The 23,788-nt window shown below is 34.1% G+C and overlaps 4 protein-coding genes across 8 annotated transcripts; 1 reads left to right on the top strand and 3 right to left on the bottom strand.

Moving 5' to 3' along the window:
• Positions 1-520: 520 nt before the first annotated feature.
• On the top strand, positions 521-6,925 carry LOC102593881 (actin-related protein 8). 3 transcript variants are annotated; one of them, XM_006346017.2, is made up of 12 exons: positions 522-991; positions 1,211-1,296; positions 1,476-1,537; positions 1,697-1,764; positions 2,361-2,422; positions 2,799-2,896; positions 3,739-3,820; positions 4,276-4,418; positions 5,124-5,272; positions 5,715-5,848; positions 6,024-6,142; positions 6,566-6,925. In XM_006346017.2, exons 1-12 carry the CDS (start codon positions 654-656, stop codon positions 6,641-6,643), a joined length of 1,419 nt encoding a protein of 472 aa, XP_006346079.1. In that variant the 5' UTR covers positions 522-653; the 3' UTR covers positions 6,644-6,925. The 3 variants fall into 3 exon arrangements, with proteins under 3 accessions (XP_015163631.1, XP_006346079.1, XP_006346078.1); XM_006346016.2 differs by having other exon boundaries at positions 523-991; positions 1,467-1,537; XM_015308145.1 differs by lacking the exons at positions 6,024-6,142; positions 6,566-6,925 and having other exon boundaries at positions 521-991; positions 1,467-1,537; positions 5,124-5,305; positions 5,715-5,796.
• A 687-nt stretch (positions 6,926-7,612) lies between these two features.
• LOC102594432 (pentatricopeptide repeat-containing protein At5g66520) lies at positions 7,613-9,196 on the bottom strand. Its single transcript, XM_006346018.2, has one exon. The coding sequence runs from the start codon at positions 9,194-9,196 to the stop codon at positions 7,613-7,615; it is 1,584 nt and encodes a 527-aa protein (XP_006346080.1).
• A 546-nt stretch (positions 9,197-9,742) lies between these two features.
• Positions 9,743-12,438, bottom strand: LOC102594762 (GPI-anchored protein LORELEI). The gene is made up of 3 exons (XM_006346019.2): positions 12,144-12,438; positions 12,002-12,058; positions 9,743-10,347 (listed from the first exon to the last, which is right to left on the bottom strand). The coding sequence occupies exons 1-3, from the start codon at positions 12,223-12,225 to the stop codon at positions 9,986-9,988; spliced, it is 501 nt and encodes a 166-aa protein (XP_006346081.1). The 5' UTR covers positions 12,226-12,438; the 3' UTR covers positions 9,743-9,985.
• Positions 12,439-13,735: 1,297 nt separating this feature from the next.
• LOC102595095 (phosphatidylinositol/phosphatidylcholine transfer protein SFH13) lies at positions 13,736-20,582 on the bottom strand. 3 transcript variants are annotated; one of them, XM_015308147.1, is made up of 15 exons: positions 20,310-20,582; positions 19,268-19,377; positions 18,857-19,154; positions 18,488-18,587; positions 18,131-18,397; positions 17,558-17,635; positions 17,348-17,452; positions 17,210-17,259; positions 17,021-17,120; positions 16,802-16,900; positions 16,587-16,721; positions 16,299-16,458; positions 15,078-15,466; positions 14,884-14,958; positions 13,736-14,032 (listed from the first exon to the last, which is right to left on the bottom strand). In XM_015308147.1, the coding sequence occupies exons 2-15, from the start codon at positions 19,272-19,274 to the stop codon at positions 14,012-14,014; spliced, it is 1,884 nt and encodes a 627-aa protein (XP_015163633.1). In that variant the 5' UTR covers positions 19,275-19,377; positions 20,310-20,582; the 3' UTR covers positions 13,736-14,011. The 3 variants fall into 3 exon arrangements, with proteins under 3 accessions (XP_015163633.1, XP_015163632.1, XP_006346082.1); XM_015308146.1 differs by having other exon boundaries at positions 19,268-19,380; XM_006346020.2 differs by having other exon boundaries at positions 16,608-16,721; positions 19,268-19,380; positions 20,310-20,581.
• Positions 20,583-23,788: the final 3,206 nt, after the last annotated feature.

Consider the following 23,788-nt stretch of genomic DNA (forward strand, 5'->3'; position numbering starts at 1 on the left):
ATATATATATATATATATATATATATTTACACTAATTTTATATACAAAAATTGTGAGAGAAATTCTAATGTAGATATGCCAAATCGTTATAAAACTATTATGATATTGATTAATTGGTTCAATTATTGATTTAATCATTAAGACGCCAGTAAACACACAAAAGAATCATTGAAAATCAATTAGAAACAAAGTAACTAACTAAATGAACTATACACATGAATTGACAAAGTTTAAAAGCAAATACGAACACTTTGTAGGATAAGAGAAAGTTTAAGACCGTCAAAAATGAAGGTATGAACTAATTCCTAAGTGAAAACACTTTATAGGCTGATTAGTATAAATACAATTTATTAATTTACCACAGGGTTATCGATTAATCCTTTAAAAAAAAATCTAAAATCCTTAAAAATTGATAACCTGATATAAAAAATCAAAAATCATTAAATCAATCATTCATTAGCACACCAAATTGACCTTTTTAACTTTAGCGGAAGATAAAATATATATCTGGCAAACGTATTATCCACGTGTTGCTCAAATCAGTCTATCTTTGCAAATATGAAGATGAATTTCAGTTCCATATTCAGCTAAAAACTGTTATACCTTCTCCCATTTCATGACTGGAGCCGTGCCAGAACAATAAAAACACTACCATGGCTATGTTGTTACGCAAGGTATGGGAATCCGTATCTACTCGTTCCACTTCGAGTAACTCCACCTCAACTGTCAATTCCATGGATCGGTTTGACCAGATGATGATGTATATACCGACGGCGTCCACCGGAGAATTCGATCGGATTCCGTTAGATATTTTCATTCAAATTTTGAAGATTTTAGGGCCAAAAGAGTCTGCTAAGCTGAGTTCTGTATGTAAATCGTGGAAATTCATTGTTTCCGATAATCGGCTATGGATTTACTTTCTTCAGAATCAGCATGAGCCTTGGGATTCTACTTTTTTCTCTGAAACTCACTTGAGATCTGGTCCTCTTCGGTAAATTCCTTTTTACAATTGTTACTTAATCGAAAATTAGTTGTGCTTTTGGAAAGTCAAATTAGGTGAACTTGACATGAGAAAAGTTACAATTGGTTTAATCTAATTTCGCTGAACTGAAATATGACAACTAATTTGGGACGGAGGGAGTAGTAGATGAAAGAGTGAATTGTAGATGAGGATATCAGTAACTGGTTTGATAAGGTGTATGATTTGTAGGACGTTTCCAAATTCAGTACCAGAACTGTCATTCATGAGTATTTATGGTCAACGTGCTCAAGTGCCCGGTGCTATTATCATTGACGGTGCGTGTATTTCGATGTGTTACAATCGAACTTTTAGTTGACATAATGCTCTAGTTGTTGTGTTTTACTGATTCGAGGATAAATTCTAATGTAACAGAGTATTGTGTGACATTACAAAGAGAAATGATTTCTTTGAGCTTATTTATCTTTCTGATTTTTCTCACTAAAAGGTGGGTCAGGCTATTGCAAATTTGGTTGGAGTAAGTATAGTGCTCCGTCAGGGAGATCAGCGACATTCTTGGTGAGCTTTCTTATGAGTTAACAGTTGTAGTTGTCAATTGGTGAAAATCACTTGCACTTTTGACTATTTGAGGCCTTTGTTGTTCGAACTATTTGTTGTGTTCCATGGGCTAGACAAATTCTCACCCTAATCCTTCCTGAAAAATTGTCCCATTGACAGGAATTTGGCAACATTGAATCTCCAATGTATTCTAGATTGAGACACTTCTTTTCAACAATATACACCAGGTTCGTGTTCCGTTCATTTTTAGTGTCATTCTACATTGGTCCCATCTGACAACATTAGAAGTCGTAAATGTACCTTTTTTCTTAAAGGTGCTTGACCACCTAAACCAACATCCATTGTTGACCAATCTAAACAGGTTTTTGGTTCTCAAACATAATTTGATTTTCATAAAATGCTTTTTAACACCATAATAACAGGCCTCTACGATATTTTTTACATTATTAATTGATTGTAATATGGACATCTGGTTGCCAAAGAAGAATGTGCATCAAAATTTTATCTATGAAAGGACTCACTTTATCATTATGTTGCCAAAGTGGCACATATCTGATTGTTTATCATATAATTCACTAACAAGATTTCCTCTATTTATATTATAAATCACCAGTTTTACCCACTAAGAGAGCATAAGGTATAAAAGGCTGGATTCACGATGACTTCCAGAATTACTAAAACACCTCATATCTTTTTTAGAGTATTACATATAGCTCCCTACAAACCGGAATTAGAAGATAAGATATGAGCTTGTTACTGAGACCCAAGGTTGCTGGAATCCTTTTCTAAATTTCTCTCTTCTGCTGTTATGGATTCTATGCAGGATGCAGGTGAAAACTTCAACACAGCCGATCATTGTGTCCATTCCAATTTGCCATTATGATGGTCAGTTTCTATTTGGGCGTTGCTGAAAATCCAGTCAAATTTCTGTAAATATAACCTATCAATAACTCAATTTGTTGTTTAGAGGGCAAATACTATTTCACAATATATGCATATGTGTCCATTTTTACTTGATGAATCAGCTCATGCAACTCTATTTTTGAACATTCTTCCATTTGACTTTTGAGCAAGAGGGTAAGGTGCTAAATAGGTTTGAATTGTTATCTCACTCAATTAAATCTTCAACTATTAAGAAGTGAGCATAGTAAGATCTTTTCAGTGGCTCTTGGTGCACGTACGAGGGTGTAGTTGGGTTCTCAAAGTTCATCACTATGTTTGTTCTCTTATTTTTCTTTCTAACTTCTCTTTACCTATACAGATACTGAATCTGATAAAGCAGCTAGAACGCAGTTAAAAGACGCGATCCATTCTGCATTATTTGACATGAATGTTCCTGCTGTTTGTGCTGTCAACCAGGTAGTACTTATTCATTTCCTTCAACATCTGTTGGATTTCCAGAGGTGATTAAAGTTGTTAGTTTTGATAATCTTGGTTGTACTTTTAAAAGTTCTAAACTCGTAGCAAAACTTTGTTAGATAACAATCTTGGTTGTACTTTTAAAAGTTCTAAGCTCATAGAAAAACTTTGTTAGATTGAGGAAGAAGAAAACATTTATGTCATTGTTGAGCGACATTTATGAACATGTTACATATAAAGCAGAATCTGTTCCTTTCATAAGCTAGTGTATATCACAGATAAGCTTTTCTTTCACGTAACCGTGTGCCTTTCTAGTCAGGCATTCACCTGCTTGCTGTTGTGGCATGTCCTGGTCCTTAGGTTTATTGAATTTTATCTTTCGTGCCTTAGCATTGGGCTACTCGGCGCTGCTACCACCAATTTAATACATACCCAAGTAGCCTCATCCTACTATATTTGACTTCTTTTGCTAATTACAGTAGTTTTCCATCCCTGAAAATTTTAATTAACATAAAATAACAGTACATATTTCTCTTATTTAACGGTTATGGACTTCGTTCAGTCAAATAGCCCCACTTCTCACTTTCCACTAATAATATCTGATACATATTTGACTAACTAATGAAGTACTTGATGCTTTCTATTGTTAATGGCAAAAACTAAATATTATTAACATGGGGAGAGAAAATGATCAAAATGTCATGACCAACTTGGCAAACTTCTCCTGTTCTCTTTCTAAGATTGTACCATACATTACCAAGATTCTTCCAAATTTTTAGTGATAATCTGATTTTGGATTTATAATTAATAGTATCATAATGTCTTTCTTTCAAAAATTATAGGCCGTTTTAGCTTTATTTGCTGCAAGGAAAGTTTCAGGAATAGTAGTCAACATTGGATTTAACCAGACATCTATTGTTCCAAGTAAGTTTTTTATTCATGTACTGGACTTATGGTTGTTCTTTGACTTTATTGTAAACTTGTCTTTATAGAACTCATTCATTTTTAATTCTTTGAACTGTGATAGTTTTTTTGTTTTTTGAGTTGCTAGTAGGATATTTTAGAAAGTAAGTTTTTATTCTCCAGCTTTCTGAGTAAATCAGCGGTGACCAGACAACCCCTGAGATGAATCACAGATGGGTTCCAATGTTTCTTGTTTACTAATTTCATCTCACATTTACTTTACTCCTTTTGAATTACCTTATCAAAAAGAAAGTTTGTGCTCTCTAATTGTTCATTCTTTCTGATGATTTAATCTACTCTTAAATTTCTTCATGAACAACTTACATGGATTGCATGTTTTTATTTCTCTTTGTGTCTGCAATTTGATTGCATTGTTTCAATAATTTATGTGTAGCCACTTTGTTGGTCTTTTATAGTTCTTCACGGTAAAGTCATGCACCAAGTAGGTGTGGAAGTTGTGGGAATTGGAGCATTGAAGCTTACAGGATTCCTTAAGGAGCAGATGCAACAAAAGAATATTTATTTTGGGTCACTTTACACTGTGCGGACACTGAAAGAGGTATCAACTTTCTGTCCATAGAACATTTAGAGTGGGAAGGAAGGCGGTTTCACCTAGACATGATTCTTTGCACTGTTTCTACCTTGCAAGTTAACAGTTTCTGAATCACTTCAAAAATATGTCGTGGTAACATTTTTGTTACTGGAAACCATTTCGCTGTACATAAATTTTTGAACTGTTGTGTCGTGTCCTTCTACTGCCACATCTAGATACTAATAATCTTGAGAAGTGCTTGGTCGGATAATCATAGCTGCAGCACTACTGCATATACACTAGCTGCTGATAACCTCAATAAACCATGTTAAATGCATATCTTAGTTGTGAGTTCTTTGTGATTTTCTTCTTTACTACACATTGTCGAATTACAATAATCAATGTAAGGTTTGCGAAGTAATCCAAGTTTAAGTTTTCCAGAAATTTATGGTATCTGGAGAGGAATGTGATTACAAATTTAAGAGTTATTGCAGAGCTTCTGCTTTACTTTTTCACTGTATTTTGTTTATTCAAAAATAAAGATGTTATTAGTGTACAAGTTTTTCTGTTCTTTTTATCTTACTAACACAAATCATGTTAGATTCAGTTAGTGTTGATCCTGTGACAAACATAGACTTGACAAGCCTAGCTGCATGAGAGTTACGGTTACTTTTTATTTCTTAGTGATGTTTTCAAGTATATTTTCTGAGGTTCATTTGGTTCATATTGCAGAACCTTTGTTATGTTGCGCTTGATTATGAAGCTGAGTTATCCAAAGATACCAGTGCATCTTTTCAGATCGCATCTGAAGGTTGCTTTACACTTTCAGAAGAGCGCTTTAAAACAGGAGAGATTTTGTTCCAGCCTCGCATTGCAGGAGTGTACGTCCATATTACCTTATTCTGGGAACTTTAGTAAGAATTATTGAACAACTCCCATTTTCAATTACTTCCCCTAGGGTATAAAGGCCTTTAAAAAACTGGAGTAGATCCTGTACATGACAAAGTGGATTTGGACTATGTAGTCAATTGGAACCCTGTTGCATCAGGTCTTTCCTGAGACTTATTTTCTTCTATGCAAATGGAGAGAGAGATTTGTACTCTGGGCGGGTGGGGGTAGTTCGAGACATCGTAGTATCATTTTGAGGCTACAGTCTACTGTGGTCAACTGATGATGCCAATTTCTTGGCTTATATCGTTTAGACAAAGTGGTGTTTTTGAGGATTAAAATGGTGAAACACAATTGACCCCACCCCCCAATTACCTCAAAAAAGAACAAGGATCTGTAGTATGGAAAATAAGTAGATCTGTGGTCTTGTTTCAGGCGTGCTATGGGTTTGCAGAATGCTGTGGCGCTGTGCATGGAGCACTGCCAGGATGCTGAATTAATGGTTGATGATAGCTGGTACAAAACAGTAGTTTTGGCTGGGGGAAGTGCATGTTTGCCTGGATTAGCAGGTGAATTGCAACTTATGCTCTTTTTCCCTAGACAATGTATCTGATGGAATCATGTGTTTGTCCGTGTTCTTCTAATTTAGGAAAGTAAAAATCGGAAGTGTTAACAGATGAAATAAAGAAGAAATGCAATCTTCAAGGAAAGTACTGATTTTTCTTATTATGAATTTTATTGCAGAAAGATTAGAGAAGGAAGTGTGTGGACTTCTTCCCCCATGCATGAATAATGGAATCAGAGTACTTCCTCCCCCATATGGCGTAGATTCTGCTTGGTATGGGGCTAAGCTGATTGGCAATGTAAGCTACCCTTTCTGAACATAATTTGTTGCAGTAGTTTCACTTTTACTCATGCTTATTGACAAACTTGACTTTGACACGATACCTTGAATTGAAAAATTAGTTAATGTTTCTTATTTCTGGTAGAAATCGTATTCCAAATTTGCATTTTAAAATGTAGAAGTCACTCTACCTGCTTAAGATGTCAATTCTTTCGGTTGCCTCTTGCTTAGTTGTTTTTTTTTTTGGTTCTTTGAAATTATTTACTTCTGATTCGACTATGATCTCTTCTTTTGAGGGGATTGGTGTAGAAAAAAAAGTGTAATTATCATCAAACTGACAATTAGCCTGTACTCGATTATGAATATTTTGTTCTTGTCGTCATTGAACTAATGTTTATCATATACCTGATTATGATACAAATTCTTTGTCTGTTTACTACAGTTGAGCACCTTCCCCACTTCCTGGTGTGTGATGAAAAAGCAATTTCGTCATAGTTTGAGACGCAAGTTTATGTGGTGATTATTGGGTCAGTGGCACTACAGGTGGTATTGCCAAAGATCAAGAGTTTTGATGTGCCTCATGGCTGAAGAACAACTATTGTATCAATGATTAGATCATTTGTTAAAGATACAAATATAAGGCTATCTATACATCACGTGTAAGACTAATGTTATGTCGTTCAGTCATGCGGATCTGCTAAGTATATAATGTACAAAATCTTAGATTATTGAGGTAGTTCCAAATGGAGGGAATATTTGTAAGTTGGACTTCTAGACTTATAATAAAAGAGAACCTTTTTCAGGTTATGTGTTGATACAAGTGCTCGTCACTGGTTAGACAGTTGTAGAACTGACTGGATTTTCAGTTGCTTCATATCCTGTTGGATCTGAAGTTGAATGATGTCGTGTAAACATCAATGAGGAAATCTTGTTGGTATCACTAAATCGCTCCGTCTATATGAATATGAGATTGCTCTTACATTAGGTTGTGTTTCTTTTGAGGTACTTGTCCCGTCTACTTCAGGGGGCAGATCCATGCAACTGCGATTATGTCCTTAAGCCGTGTGTTGTAATCATGTGGTCCTTTTAATATTTCCTGCACGTACTGTGATTACATTCTGCTGCACCACACACACACACTGCTCTATTCTGCTTAAAGGAATGTCCTTTCTCGATCAATGTTTCTGTGGGGGTTGACAGCAGTGGAAGAATGTAATTTTACTACGTTGGTATCACTTGTCAGTGTCAATCAGCAGCAGCTATGTTCGCATTCAGCTACATTTTTTCAGAGTCAAATGTATCAGCAAGCTGGTAATATTTTGCATATGCAGTAGCTTTTGCCCTTTTTGTTGTGCTTAAATTTAACCTGGTAGTGTCTTCCAAGGATGTATAGTCTTTAACAACAACAGATGTTAGTTTTTTTATTGAATTTTACAATCTTCACAGAATCCCTCACACATCAAATGAGTTCCCCAGATTTGTTGATCTGCTATCCTCCTAATGTCTCATAGACATCTTGAGCTCTGTCATTCGCGATATCACTGACCATGAACTCATGATCAACCCCATCCACCTGAATATTGCTCAAGCCACATCTAGTTTCCAAAAGTTCACCCTTCAGCAACTTTCTGATCTCGTGATCTTCTCCATTATTAGCAAACAAATGCGCTGCTAGTTTATATCGATCAGGTGAGGGTTCCAAATTGATTAGCCGCTTGAATAGGGGCCTCCCTCTTTCAATGTCGTTATGGATTCTACAAGCATTAAATAATGCACCCAATATGACCGAGTTAGGTGCTTCTGGCATCGATAAAATGAGCTGTTCTGCTTCTGCAAGCCTCCCAGTTCGGCCAAGAAGATCCACCATGCATCCAAAATGCTCAATGGATGGTCTTATTCCGAACTGATGTACCATTTGATCGAAATAGTGACATCCCTGTTCAACGAGCCCAGCATGAGAACAGGCAGAGAGTATAGCTACAAATACAACTCCATTTGGCTCAACTCCAGACTCTATCATCTCATCGAACAATTGGAAGCATAACTTGGCTTGTCCATGTGTCGCAAAACTCGAAATGATCACTCCCCAAGTTACAACATCTCTCCGAGGCATTTTCTCGAACAGCTGGTAACTAAACTCAACGCACCCACACTTAGCATACATGTCAACTAAAGCAGTACCAAGATTGACACTAATTACAATTTCCCTCTTGTTTATGATATACTTGTGTATCCATCTGCCTTGATCCAAAGCTCCCAACTCTCCACAGGCTGATAGAGTGCACACAAGTGAAGATTCATTCAATGGGACATTATAACTCATCATTTTCTGAAATGTGGCAAGCGCGTCCTCATGCATACCATTCTTAACATACCCTGATAACATCGCGCTCCAAGTAGCTGTATCCTTATTTCCCATTGTATCGAATATTTCAATAGCCTCTTCTACCAGACCCTCATTCATATAACCGGTAATCATGGAGTTAAAGGGGCAAATGACATTGTTATGCTCTGAGAATTCATCAAGAACTTGTTTTGCAGATGCCATATCACCAGCACAGGAGTACATAGAGATTAAAGAGCTACAAATATGGGTATTTGGTTCTATTCCCTTCTTGATTATCTGTGCATGTACTGTTTTACCTTCAAGAACAGCTTTCAAATGGGAACAAGCTTTGAGAACAAAAGTATACGTATGACTATCCGGTGATAGTCCATCTGTTACTAATCGTTCATACAGAAACAACGACTCTATAGGGCGTTTGCTAAGAATCAATCCTCTGATCATAACATTATAAGCAAATGTATCAGGTGATTGAATTGATGAGTTGAAGACTAACAATGCATCATCAGTTTCAGAAACTCCAACATAGGATTCTACGAGCTTTGCTCCATTTGGAAAACGATGAATTAATCCATTGAGAATCAGTTGGCCATGTAATTGCTCGACTTCCTTCTTTTCGCGACACATCTGGAGTAACAGAACACTGCTGGGGATTTTATTCCTCTTTCCGCGTTGCAATTCTGAAAAGTTCTGCAATGGTACATGAGCGTTTGTTGAAGCAGCAGCCATTTATTGTAAGTTGTAACTTGTTAGAATTTTCCAGTTGTGTGTATCTTTTTCATTTTCAGAGGAATAGAATACTTGGCTGATGAAAGTGAATTTTGTCCAATGCTCCTTGTATTGGTTTATATGTTATATCTTGTATCCTCAACCACAGAAGCCTTATCCAAACAAACAAAATGACGGCAAATATGGATACATTTTGTATACTACTAGACACACTAAATATAATAGTCTAAGGTAGGAGTAAGGCATGCGTAGACACTACCCGTTGAGAAAGCAGGTATCTATACCACTATATGGTTGCAAAACTTTTATATCTACCTTCTGTATTCATGCACACACACATAATATCACATTGTCAGCTTGTGATTTACTACCAAAAGATGTTAGTGGGGATGGAGATACTCTTTTATCAAAGTTCATCATGATTGACAAACTGCTATCTGGCAGCAGAAATGTCAATAATCAACACTAGAACACATCCTAATCATCCCCGTCCCACAGGGAATTCAACAAGGAAGAACAAAAAGAAAAACAATTACAATCTCCCATGCTGAAAATACAACAAAATGAAATAATATTTAACAGATCCTCGGGTTACCAAGGAGAGTCATTTTCAATACACAAGTATCAGCAGTAACTGCTGTTGTAATATATCAAGAATTACAAGAGGAGGCTCAAATGAGTTTCTTGTTGATTGTTAATCAGTGGTAACGTGGTAGAAGAAAATCCGGAGTTCAAACAATATTTGACAATAAAGAATACAGAAACTACGCCAAAACCTTGAAGAGGTCTTCAGAGAAGCAACAACAACAAACCCATAATAGCTGTTACAATCATCAGGATCGGTGATAGTCTACAGCTCATATGACTATTATTAGCACTGGCAGATTCTGATGATGCAGAATCAGGACATGGTAGCCCCTTTTTGTCACCAGTGCACTCGCTGGCGAAAAGACCGGGTGGGTACTTCCCGTGAAGATTAATGTAGCTGAACATGGTAGAGGCACAATCAGTTGTCAAATCATTCACATAGTCTGAATAGGGACAAGCAAACTGCGCAAGGGCTTCACAACACTGTTTGGCTGGGTATTGCGGTCCTCTGCATTGGGTAGTGACGACTGTGTAGTTTTGAAACTCGAAGCTGATAGGACAAGCTGCATAAATATTGAAGCAAAGCATTCTTCAGCAAGCATTTCAGGCTCTTGAGGTAAAAAATTTAAGCAAACAGAAATCTTCTTGGTCACTGTAAAGTGATCATCAGTGAGTTACAAACATGCAAAAACTATGTGCATCTCACAATAGCAAATAAACAAGTCATCAAGCAACTCAGGGTGTCAAATTCCCCTAATTAACGAAATTGTCGAACTTCCCTGTATTAGGCACATCGATGTTTTCAAATTGCTTGATGGAGGAAAACAAGATTAAATTGCTTTTAAGTCACCACACATGCGGCAACATATGAATTATGAGAGATCAGCAGAACTTGACGAACAACGATCTTTCGTGTTTTCCTTGATTTGACTCATCTCAAATTTAAAAATATCCAGTACCATCATAAACATTATCCTCATCAACGAGCTCTCTTTACATACTTCAACTCAAATAATAGGCAGTCCTAGATGTCATTTCAATCACACAGTAGTTAAATACACACCTAAGCTGCAAAACTCGATAATGTACTTCACATTTATACCATCTGGCATGCCATTCCCTTTCCATTTTCCATCACCGTGGATGAACAAAGCATACAAGAAGATCCACAGCCCAGAAAACAAAGTTATCATTGAAATCAAGCACTATCCTATAAGTTCGTACGTAGCTGAGTATCATCAAACAGAAACTCCTGGCCACAGTATCAAGAAAACAAACTGGAAAAAACATCTCTATCAAATCCATGTGGTGCTATGCAGAACTTCAGTGTGCGAGAATACGCAGCAGATTGCAGCACATCCTACTGCTTATTGAACTTTGCACAGAGCACTAAAAATGGCTTAGCAAAACTATCACATGATATCAACTACAAAATTATATGGAAATGTCACAAGTTGCTCAATTTAAACATTCATAATCCTAAAAAAGTTTGGTTTTGTCCTTGTATTTGCAATAACCTACTAACCATAATTACAGGATAACACAACCATGGCATGTTTCATAAAAATTTCTTCCTTATTAGAAAGGCACTCAAGCATGTTAAAACCTAACCTGACTGTAAGAACATAACCAAGACAAAACAGCAAAGAAAACAACAAATAATTCAGTGTAATCCCACAAGCGAGGTCTAGGGAGGATAGAGTGTACACAAACCTTACCTCTATCCCTACCTTGAGAAGGTAGAGAGGCTGTTTCCGGCTACACCCTTGACTCAAAGAATGATCAAAAAGAGGCAGTAGAAACAACAGCAAGATAATAAGATAATCAAGGCTAAAGGAACAAACATGTAACAACAGAAATCGAAAAATAATGAAAAACACGAACAATAATAATGCATAAAGATTAACCAAAAAAAGAGCATTTTCCATCTTCAACTACAAAAGGGTTCCTCTCACCTCACCTCAAACATGAGGCAAAATGACACATCCAGATCCCAGAAAACAGAAACAAAAGCAAATAAGCTGAAATACCAAAACACCCAACAATCTATTTCACAAATTTAGTTTCAATTTTAACAATAATTACACCTAAAGAACAAACCCAACTTAACAGATCTTCAGTCAAACCAATCAGCTACTACAAAACTTAACAAAATACCCACAAATCTAGCTCCTAAGACCACCAAACAAAAGCAAAAAATGATGATCAAGAGCTTACGTTTCTTGGCTTGAAGTAGATTCCTCCCAGTTAAACCTTCATTAACAAAAATCCCATCTGTATAACAAAAAATAAAATATGTAAGAACATTCATAGCAGAAACCAAATTGGGAAAAACAAAAACAGTACAAAAAACACAAACCTGATAAATAAGCTGAAGCTGAAGCTGAAATGAAGAAAGAAAACAGTAGAAAAATACAAGAAAAACAATGTCTACACTCCATTATAGCAAAATGAGCTAAAATCTCAAAATATAAAAGGAAAAAGATGAGTTCTTGGAAGAAAATTTCAACAAAAACCCAGAAAAAAATGAACTTTGAAAGAAACCCAGAAATAGACAGAGATCTATCTGTTCTCTTTCCCTTTGAACAAAGTTATCTCAGTTCTTGCCAGCTAATTGTTTACAGTAAGTTTGAGTTCGTAGTGGAAATATTTATATTCATATATTTTTAAAATAGAAAATATTTTGAGTTTAATAACGACATAAAATTATTAAAAGCATATAATAAGAAGAAGAAAAAATTGGAGTGGGTACAGCATCTACAGCTAGCGCCGTTCTACGCGTAAATTGGCTTTGTCATGACCGTGTCTTCTTACATTAGGATGAAAATATTTCAACATAGCTCAGACTTATTTGGGATTGAGGCGTTATTATTTGAGTTATTATTAGAATCGTTGATGGTGAAAAGAGGGAGATAAAAGAGCTGAAGGTTAAAGATTTAAACTGTACAATAAAATGCAGAGATCGAGTTAGAATTTTGAATAAATATATTTTTACTATTTATAATGAGAGAGTTGTTGGATTAGTTACTCATTAAGAACTAGAAGTGTTTGCAGTTTGATCAAAGGAGTTGTTATATGATATCTTAATTAATGCATACAATTTTTGCTTTAACATTTTGTTTAATGCTAATTAAATTATTATAGAGAAAGATTAGAGGCTGAAAAATAGCATCGGATTTTGACAATCTCCTATTGCTAGGTTTCCGATTTTCAAAAGATAAAAACAAGTTTTAATTATAGTAATTATTGTTAATTATAGTCTTCTGCTTTCGATGCAAGAAAAATCTGTAAATTCTAGTTTACCTTCTACCATTATTATATTTATTTATAATAGAGAATAACGTATTATTTTGTATAACAGATTAAATTATGTTGATAATGTTAAAAAGTTAGTAGAACATAACTTAGGGATACGTAATGGAAAATGAAAATTGTGATTTGACTAACAACGTGTTGGCCACTTGCCTCAACTAATTAATTGATTAATTAGCAGGAAATTAATTGTTTATGAGCTGTGCAAGTTGAATTACAGAACTAATACCAACAGACATCCACTGGAAATTTTCCTTAACGACGACTGATGTTTTCCAGAAAGGCTGATCTTATAGACGATAACCCGACATTAATAAACCAATAACACTTTTTTCCGTTTTTGTCATTTATGTCTTCCAATTTTGGATATGTATAAGTAAACAATCAAATTTATATAACGTTGAATAAATAGACACACACATCCAACATAACAATTTGCAACAAATATACTCAAATTAATTTATATTATGTCATGTAAAACACGTGTGTCTACTTATTCAATTTTATACAAAATTAAGTGCACAACCAAAATTGAAGAGTATAGATTCAGATGAGACCAAATTAAAGAACACGCTTATGGATTAGCCTTGACTTAAATAAACATATGATAAGGGAAAAATAATAATCAAATGGGATGGAGGAACAGAATTAAGATGGTATAAATATGCCTCTAAACTCTCAAAAGGCATTCTTTTAAGCTTTTTCTTTAAGATGTTTAACAGTACAGTATAATCAACATCATCTTGCAGTAACACAACTGCATGTTCTGTAAAGGACATTGTACAAAAAAAAAAAAAGGAAAACTTTGTCACCACTGCTGGAGGTGCATAAGCTAACATCTCCCTTCGCAGCATAGTTAGCAGTAAAAAGTTATCATCGCATTGTCAGGTACTCGAATCTCCAACCTTTCAATATTCAACACCACAATCTCCGCCTCTGCAACAAAACATCAGCAGATCTCAGACTTGTGTCCGCGAAGGATTAATTGAAACAATATGCTTTCAGAAAGAAAGAAAGATGATATAAGTTGCAAGAGCCAATAGTAAAGAAAATATGATATGTCATATGCAGCCATATCGATACGAGTCATATTAGAAACACCTACCATTTAACTTTCACATTTTGTTATGACTAGAAAATGTGTCCTATCGGTAGAAATGTGATGGTACTAAATAAAAGATTCAGGATTTATAATGAATATCTTGCAAGTAGCTCAAGAGTATCTCACACATATCGAGCCAATATACTGGTAAATGAGGCCATGCTTCCTGGCCTTGTATAAACTCATCCTTCAATCATCAATTCGGTAGTGGATCAATAGAGAGTATCAGATGAACTCCATGAAATACCATTTTACTAGAACTTCACCGCCTCATCTCACCCACTCCTTTCCTCTTTTCCCGTTTTCACCACCATGATGGCAATGTTACCAGCAGCAGATACGCTCAGAGTCTAACTCCCATCTACTTCCCAGGCCTTTGCAGGAAGGATGCTAAAGCATGATAATAGACAACCATAACGGTAAGAAGCCAACATAATGAATTGCCTTCATTTTAGTTTTCCAATTGGATCACATGACAACAACCCCCTAGCCTTTTTGCCAAACATGGGAAGAATAATAAAATAAAATAAAACAGCAGACAGGTAGACACAAACTGTATCAAGATAGATGCAAACAGTATCACATGACAGGACAATAAATCAGCTAAGCACATATAGTGATTGACTGTAGAGCTGACAAGATAATGATGACCAACAATATGTTCATATTGTTATGTGATGCTTACATGAAAGCTCGACTCTTTTAGGTTGTCCACTAACTCTGTAATTTCAAGTTGCTTCAACACCGTCGCATGCAATACCTGTTGAAGATATAAAACATAATAAGAGAACACTGCTAAGCTCACAGTTTTACAGACCTTTTTTATAAGGAAATATTTTATGTGGAATTTTTTTGACCTGCCTCACTGATGAGCCTTACCCTTTTTGTTTTTTCTAGGTCAACTTCTACAGACTTGATCCTGTTAAGAGACTGATGAAGCATTCGATCCTTCTCTGCTGGGATCTCAGCGGGCTTTTTGTTTATTTCTTCCAATAAATTTTCCAATTTATGAAGACGCTGCATGCATGGATGGATCTCCCTTACTCTTTGAACTGCTTCATCATTAATGGATGAACTGCTCCCTTGTCGTTCTTCCAATGCATTAGTCGGAAAGACATTTGTCTGTTTCCTCCAGTACTCGAAGGGAAGACTACGAATAAATGCAAAGATTTTAAGTATGAAAGGAATCAGTTTCCTTTCCAAACAACTGAAACAGCTGCTCAGAATCTTCTCTTGGATTCTTTCACACCAATTAATTGCCCAGGTACCTAAAAAGAACGAATAATGGACATGAACACCACGATATATGAATTTACATTTACCATTCTAGCACGAGTTTTAGCTTGGAAGAACTCAGAGTTCAATTGACTAGACTACATAGATATACAAGGCTAAGCACGTCATTGCAGAGTGTGTACACAAATGATGAAAATGAGTAGCAAGAGATGGATAGAGTATAGATTTTGTGGAGTCTTCAATAAGCAAAAAAACACTAGGTGGATACACAATGGCCAAAAACAAACCAGGTGAGCACATCCACTAGCCAAAGGAGACTTTTAGAAAGGCGAATAAGACTTAAAACAAGAAGTTTCTCATTTCCCACATTCCTTTCACATGCCAAAAGGAAAAGGTTTTGAGGCAAGAGAAATCCCGCTTCTGAAACTCGTAAAGAGTCATTCTTTCCTTAAGGTTTTCTTTTCCTTGGAGGGTGGAGAAGTGTAGCAAGGCAGCATAACTTCCTCTCAAGTTTATTATAACTTCAGACACTACTCATTTGCACTATGGAATTCCACTATCTTTCTTGCTAGTACTATCAAAAATTATTCTTTTCTTTTGAAACAGAACTGAGGCTAATAGTGTTCTCTCCCCTATGATTTCTACTGTCGTTTAACATTTTCTACTGGAGTGGAGTTACACTCTAGAGGAAAACTTGTATGTGCCTACATCATGGATTTGAGAATTGGTTCAACTAATAGCATTTTATAATTCTCATGGTGTCTCTATAAACCAAGCCACGTCTTACAACACACTAGTGATTAGTGAAGGTAGCTATCGATTAAAGGATCTTTTGATGGAATTCATGATTAACAAGACAAATACCTCCAGAATGAGGCAATGTATTAGTGGACCGATTCATTGGATTGCTCACAGGAGACTGCTCTTGCCAATGCAGCAATCCATGCTCATTAGTGACACCTCGATCACCTAGGCTGAATTCATCATCACAGCTACAATAGGCTGTTGAATCTGATGACCTAACCTACGAAACCAATGATTATAAGTCAAAAAAAGTGTGATATATAAAGAAGCAAAAGTGCACATGCGTGCACTGCAACTACATATTAGCGGAGGAGCAGTACAGGAGTTGGATGAAAAAAACAAAAGTACATTATGCTTTGCAAAACTCACTTCTTCATCAACTGGGGTCAGCCTCAAAATTGAGCTACTACTTCCTCTAATTGGTGAACACAAGTCATCAGCATCCAATACTGAATCACTTGTGGATGTGTCTCTACTCCTTCCCTGAACACATAATAAATTGTGTCATACAGAGGAAGACAAATGAAAAAGAAACAAAGGAGCATGCCAAAGTGAAAATTTACTTTTGAAGGGCGTATCTGTATATAGGATTCAATTTTCCTTTGGTCACCAATTTTTCTAGAGATTTCCTTCACAGTTGTTGCCTCTACGTTATACACAAGCTATAGAGGAGAAAATAACAGGTTATTACAAACTAGTTCTCACCTCCAGGACTAGATAAAGCTTACCAAGATGAAGAACATGTCATAGAAGAAGAATATAACTGAACTGGCATGGCTCACCTTCATTACTTCAGGATCACTCCATGGACCCTTGTTAGACCTGAGGCAGCCACCCTCATCAGAACAGGTACAAGAGCCACCTAAAAAGTCAGGCAATTGACTTTTGAGAGAGAGAGAGAGAGAATCAGATACACGGTTGAATGATTTTATTCTTCAAGGGAAAAACATAGAACAAAACAAATAGTGAACCTTGGGTCAATAACTTCATGTAGTTTACCCAAGGATTTGGGATCGAGCACCTACAAAAGTAATGATTGGAACACAGAGATTCAGTCAATTGTAGTTAGAGAGTGCACAAAAAAAAAAAAAACATGATTCCTCTGCTACCTGTATCTTTGCAATAGTCTTTGCATCCAGAAATTTTTGAGCTGCTGGCCAGAGCATCTTTTTGAAGCCAGGGCCAGCATTGACAATGAACATCCGATGCAGTGTCTACAAAGACATGTTGGATATTATTAAAGGTATGCCATGACAATAGAGTCTAGATAAATTTTTTGGACAGTCTCATTTATAGATGTTCACAGTTAACAGCTATACCTCAGGATAATAGCTATTATCAATTTTTGCCATGGCCGCCAAAAGACTAGCAGCTGTCCTTGTGAAATTTTTAATCCCCTGCATCGACAGCATACCATATTAGAAGTTGAACTTGAATAATAACCAATAGTAGTAATAAAACATGAGGAACAAAACTCTAAAAAACTTGACACAGGGAAAAATTCCTTGATTGAGAATGATTGGTAATGGAAACGGCGAGCACAAAATTGTATTAATGCAAGAAAATAGTCATGATATCTTCATTGCTACATAAGGGCACTACTAAAACAATTTGGAGGGAAAAAATCTGATACTCTTTTGTGTATGATCAAGTTGGAAAAATGATGAAAATAATTGATCCAGACCCAAGTAAAACCACCCATGGGCATGCTAGCTATTTGTAATACCACTCAGATGTTTCATGCATGTCAATACAACCTTGTAATAGAAAAAAGAGGTCTCTAGTCAATGCAGTTGAGTGTTCAAAATGGTTCAGACCATGTAGATTAGAAAGATATACAAGTTAGAAACATCATCAATTTAGTAAATTAGCCACTGATAGAATTAACATACTAAGCCTTGCACATCCAAAATTGTAGTTGTTGTGCAGATTCTTTTCTTTGCGGCAACAGAACATGCAGGGAACTTCTCATGTAGTGCCCTTTCAAATTCTTGGACATGATATTTTAAGTAGCGATCAATTGTGGTTATCCGCATTAGTTTGTTCGGATTAGCTTGTCCAAGCCTTTCGATATAAACAGGTCTTCCCTCCCTATCAACTCCATGATATCCTTGTGGGTAAAACTGCAATACTTCTTCCAACTCTTCAAAGTCAAAATCCTGAGTGGTCACAAGTTCCAATTAGAATCTACAATTACACAGAACAATAGTGAAATTAATGTTGAGGTAATAGTATTAACTATTAAATACCTGCAATATTGTGTCTGCTCCAAACTCTTTCCTCCAGTTAAGCATTTCTTCCCACATCGGAATAGTTTTCTCAACATTGAGATCTCTTGCCTTTAAGAATCTACACAAAATTAATGTTAATAAAAATTAGGTTAAACATCTGGCCGCAAGATATAAGGACACAGTATGCAGGTGCAGAAAACAAACAGCAATGCAACTGTAAGCAAAGCCTCAAAAAAATTAGTAGGGAAAATCAAAATACATTAAAGGATGCAACTTCATTAAATAATACTGCTTCTTCATCCATATTTCTAATGAAAACTGTCATTGCTACCTAGGTGTTCACACACATGAAAAATTAACCGAATAATTTTTCAGAAAAAAATGCACCTCAACAATGTATGGTAGTCATCATGTCTGGATGGCAACAAATTCCGCTCAAGGAGCCTTTGACGCAATTCACAGACAGCATTCTCCTCTTTTGCATCACGTACATCCTCTATCGAAACTGAAGGGAACCTGTAGTCCACTTTCCTTTTTCCTCTTTTCTTCAGAGAGTGAGTGAACTTGTTTGAAGCATGTAATGCCTTTTTCTTGAAAGTACCAATTCTTGAACGTCGTCTTTCATCCTCTGAAACCTCAAAGTCTGATCTTCTTTCTCTTACGTCATCATAAGCATCCAACCATTCTGGAATACAAGATATCACGCAGAATATGCATACGTGAGTACAAAGATAAAATGTACAAACAAGATCATCCATAACAGTTCTTAAAGTCAATTATTAAATGGGAAGCACAAACCTGACATCCTTTCAACAAACAGGATGTAAGAATGACGAAGGAAATGTGGCTCTTAATGTTTAAAGCAATCTATGCTGTTCCGCAGGAAAACCATCCGAGCTCAAGTTTCACTACTAAAATGGGACAAGAAAAGCAACTCCAATCAAAATCTCAACTTAACACAGACCAGAAAGAAATGAAAAGATGACACATTAACTAATGTCTGGAAGATAAGAAGAATATTAAATGATGAAAGTGATATGTATCTTCCTAAAAAATTGAAACTCATTCTTCCTATGTAGAGAGTCCTCTATTTCATTTACTAGAAGTCCACTGATTTCAATGTCAGTGCTCGTACAACATACGCAATGACTAGAACAGCATACACATTATAGTGAAGTAGTGCTGTCAGGAACCAATAAAAACTGGGAAACTGAAAATCCATTTCCTGCCAGTTCTCTCCCTATAAATTAAATTGCCTTCACAGATCTAAAGTCCAAAATGCACAACCGCGTAGTTGATTTCTCATAGGGTCACTAGAAAAGCATACACATTTTCTTTGTTGGAGAAAATTGGAAAGAAAAGATGACTTTCGGAGATAATAACTTCTAATTGAGCCACCATCCGAGAAATCAACCACACAATGTGTGCATTGTCAAACACTCCACACCCATATATCAAATTAATCAATCAACTATGCCTCAAATCACAAACTAGCTGAGATTTTCTATATCACATAACCCAAATTGTATTGACCACCATGAACATTTCTTAAACTGATTACTACATTCACTGAAATGCTAAGTATTCATCCATCAAAAACAATTTAGGTCTAAAAAAAGGTTTTGAGAATACAAAAATCAGCAAATTGCTGATCACATGGAAAAAAAACTCAACCAAACTGTTTCAAGCCAGTAAATTTAGCTCAGATCTCACAACCCCACATCATGATTAATCCCAATTAATAACAAAAATCATCTACAACATCAAAACACACAATAAAAACAGAAACTTTTTAGTTTTTAACTCAAATAAACAAAATCCCACAAAAACAAAAACTCACCTGAACCCTAACAAAACGCAAGCTAAATCGGCCATTAAACGGGGCTTTTGCATTGATTTTTTTTTTTCTGAAATCATAAATTCCGAGAAAAATCTGCAAAAAACCAAAGCTTTAACTGCAAAGCATCATAAATTTCTTGAAAATTCTGTGCTCTTTCAGCTGAGAGAATGAACGAATAATGGAGGAATGAAAAAGAGAGTTTTTTTCACTGTAATCTATATAGCCTATATATACATAAACACATGGCTTTTTCTCTCTCTAAAGTTTCTCTCTCTAAAAATATAGGTTTTCTCTCTCTATATGTATAGATGCGGAGAGAGTATATTTTTCTCTCTCTCACTCAACCAATTTGGTGAAGTTTCTAGCGCCACTTTTTATTATTCTGATTTACTTTTTCTTTTTTTCTTGTAATCTTTACGTGTCACTTTTTAAGCATAAAAATCAAAATAAGAGAAAAAGTAAACAGCGTGCTTAAATACTTTTATTTAAATATTAATTTCATCTTCTACTTTTTTTTTATTTTCCTTTCCCTTATGAAATGTATTGTATTCGTATCATATAGAGTCCATTTGAAAGAAGTATTTTTTATTTAGTGGCGTAGTTAGAATTTCGATTAAAGAATATTAATATATTAAAAAAAGTTAAATCATTAAAAGTTAAGAAGCGTCAATACGTAATATATATACATAAACAATATTTTTATCTAATTATACCGTATAATTTGTCAATGAAAGGGTATCATCGATCAATATATGTTGATCCCCTGTGGTCCTAATATTGTATAGTTATAAATAGTTGAATTATTTTCAAAATATGAAGCGATATAATTGAAATAGAAGAAGAAAAGACGAGTCAAGTCGAACATTATTTATATATTTGAATTTTAAAAACATTAATTCATCAAAAATAGATTTTTTTCTAAATATAATGCAAATGTAATAGAAAAGACAGCTATACTCCCTTCCTGTTTCTATGAGAAAAAAAATCGAAAATTAAAAGCGAATTATTCTGTAATAATACTGATGGCATGTTCATATAATAAAAGGTCATTTAAATTTATGTATTAATATTTAATTAAGCGTAAACATGACATGTTAGTATAATAAAAATATATTATGAAAATGATACAATAAATTTTAAAATACTCTGAATGTTTACTTTTTGTAGGTCAAAGTCAAAAGGGTATAATTTTTTGTATCCAAAGTAAAACAAGTAGTATATTTTTTTTTATTTCTATTTTATAATATATATTTTTTAACTGAAGTAAAAAGGGGAAACAGTTCTTTTCTGTTGAGCTACTATTGCCGTTATTTTCTGAATCTCCTCGTTGGACTTTTTACTATTATAAAAATAAAAATAAAATTATTTGTTTTTATTTATAAATTAAATATTTACTACCTGTTTATATTTAGGAATTAAAAATATTAGATAATGTTTTCCTTGTTATGATAATTAAGTCTAGATTACGTTATCCAAAAACTTTGCCAGATTGGAAATGAAAATAAAAAAAATTATTTGAGGCTCTTAAATATATTCACATTATTTCCTTTCAATTCAATATTTGTTTGTATTTTTTCTATAAATTAAATTATATCATTTTTAGGTGAAAGGAACTGAATTTTATTTTTTTTAAAAACTGTTACTTTTGGAAGTCATTAATGCAAGAAGCTCTTAAATATAATCACATTATTTGAGCTGTGAATTTAATTATATCCAAATTAATATACATGTAATTTGGTTCAGATTTCAATTTTATTTGATTATTAAATAAAGTGTTACTCCCTCCCCGTCCATTTTTAATTGTCATATTGCGTTTTTCGAAAATCAATTTGACTAATTTTCAAAGTTAAATTAGATTACATTAATTTGCTACGTTAAATAAAAAATTTAGATATTAAAAAACTATACAAAAAGTATAAATTGTAATTTTTTGCATATCAATATGGTGAAAAAATATATCATAAAATGTTAGTCAAAGTGCTTATAATTTGACTCAAAAAAAGGAAACTATAACAATTAAAAGTGGACTGAGGTTGTACCATTTAAGTCGATTTAGGTAAATGATTACATTAAAAGTACATGAGTAAGTAAATTATAAGAACCAAATTAGTACCTTTTCTCTTTAGTTTCATTTAATTGATTTTTATATTACAAAAATATATTTTTCCTTTCACATGTTCATTATAGTAAATTATGATAAATTTATTTTTCCTTTTGACCATCAAGTCAGCATAAGTTAAATAAAATGAAACGAAAAATGTATTAAATTACGTATAATTATTGGGAACTACTGGGATTATGGCAACAAATTTGTTACGTTACCTAATAAACTCATTTGACCTTTGACTAATTAAAAAAAAGTCTATCATAGTAATGAAATTCTATATGAAATTTTGCACTATTGTGTGGATGAAAGGGAATAGAATATAAAAGTATCAATAAGAAATAATAAGTCAAACATATAATGTCAAACCTCTTTATAATAGTGTTCTTGTCATAAGATTTATGGGTTATTATAGCAAAATAGTGTAATAAAAGTATATAATATAATATAACATAGATAATTCATTAGCTTTGAGTTCATTATTAATGTTCTGATACTTCTTTTATTTTAAAAACTTGACTCAACATAAACGAAGAATGAGAAAGGTCTTATATATTTCTTATTTAATAGATTTATTTTTTCGTTAAGATTTTAATACATTATTATGATAAAAGGGTCTGATTGTACTTTTATCTAAATCATTTTAATGTTTTATCTGAATCAAAATGTCTAGGTTCACTTTTAATATACAATTTTAGGAAATTAAATATTAGGGCCATTATTATTTGTATTTATATGGTAGTTTTGTCGAGTGTTGTCTATTATAGTACAAAATATAAAATAGTACTCTACAAAATTGAAAAACAGATTGATTTAATGATGTTGGTGGGCTAAAACCTATCTAGTAGAATTTAATATGGTCATATTAGTTGGTTTGGTACACCTCATAATTGACAAAAAGCTTTTATGGCAATCTCTAGGGAAAATGTCATTTAACTTTTTATTATTATATATATATATAAAATTTTATAAAAACTTATATTTAGGATTTGAATTCAAAATCGGTAATGAAAGATAAAGGAATTTTATTTATCCAATCGCATCTCATAATAGTAAATATCAGATATTAGGTCATATTTGATAAACCTTCAAAGAAAATGGCATTTAATTTTTTTATATATATTTAATCATTCAAAATTCATTTGCTTGCATAATTTAAGGGGGAAATGTTTGTTAATTACCATAAAATTTCTCATTTTTAAAGCTTGAACTCAAGTGAGAAACTATATCATCTCTCTGTCTCTCAATATTTAATTAATACTATTCACCTTCGCGATAAAATAATTCTTTTTTTATTTTTTGGTGGATAAAAGAAAGCAAGAACATTATTTTAAGGATATTGGGATGACATGTAAAATCACAAAAAAATATGATT

The sequence above is a fragment of the Solanum tuberosum genome, unplaced genomic scaffold (assembly GCF_000226075.1).
Source record: "Solanum tuberosum cultivar DM 1-3 516 R44 unplaced genomic scaffold, SolTub_3.0 scf00076, whole genome shotgun sequence".
NCBI lineage: Eukaryota > Viridiplantae > Streptophyta > Magnoliopsida > Solanales > Solanaceae > Solanum > Solanum tuberosum.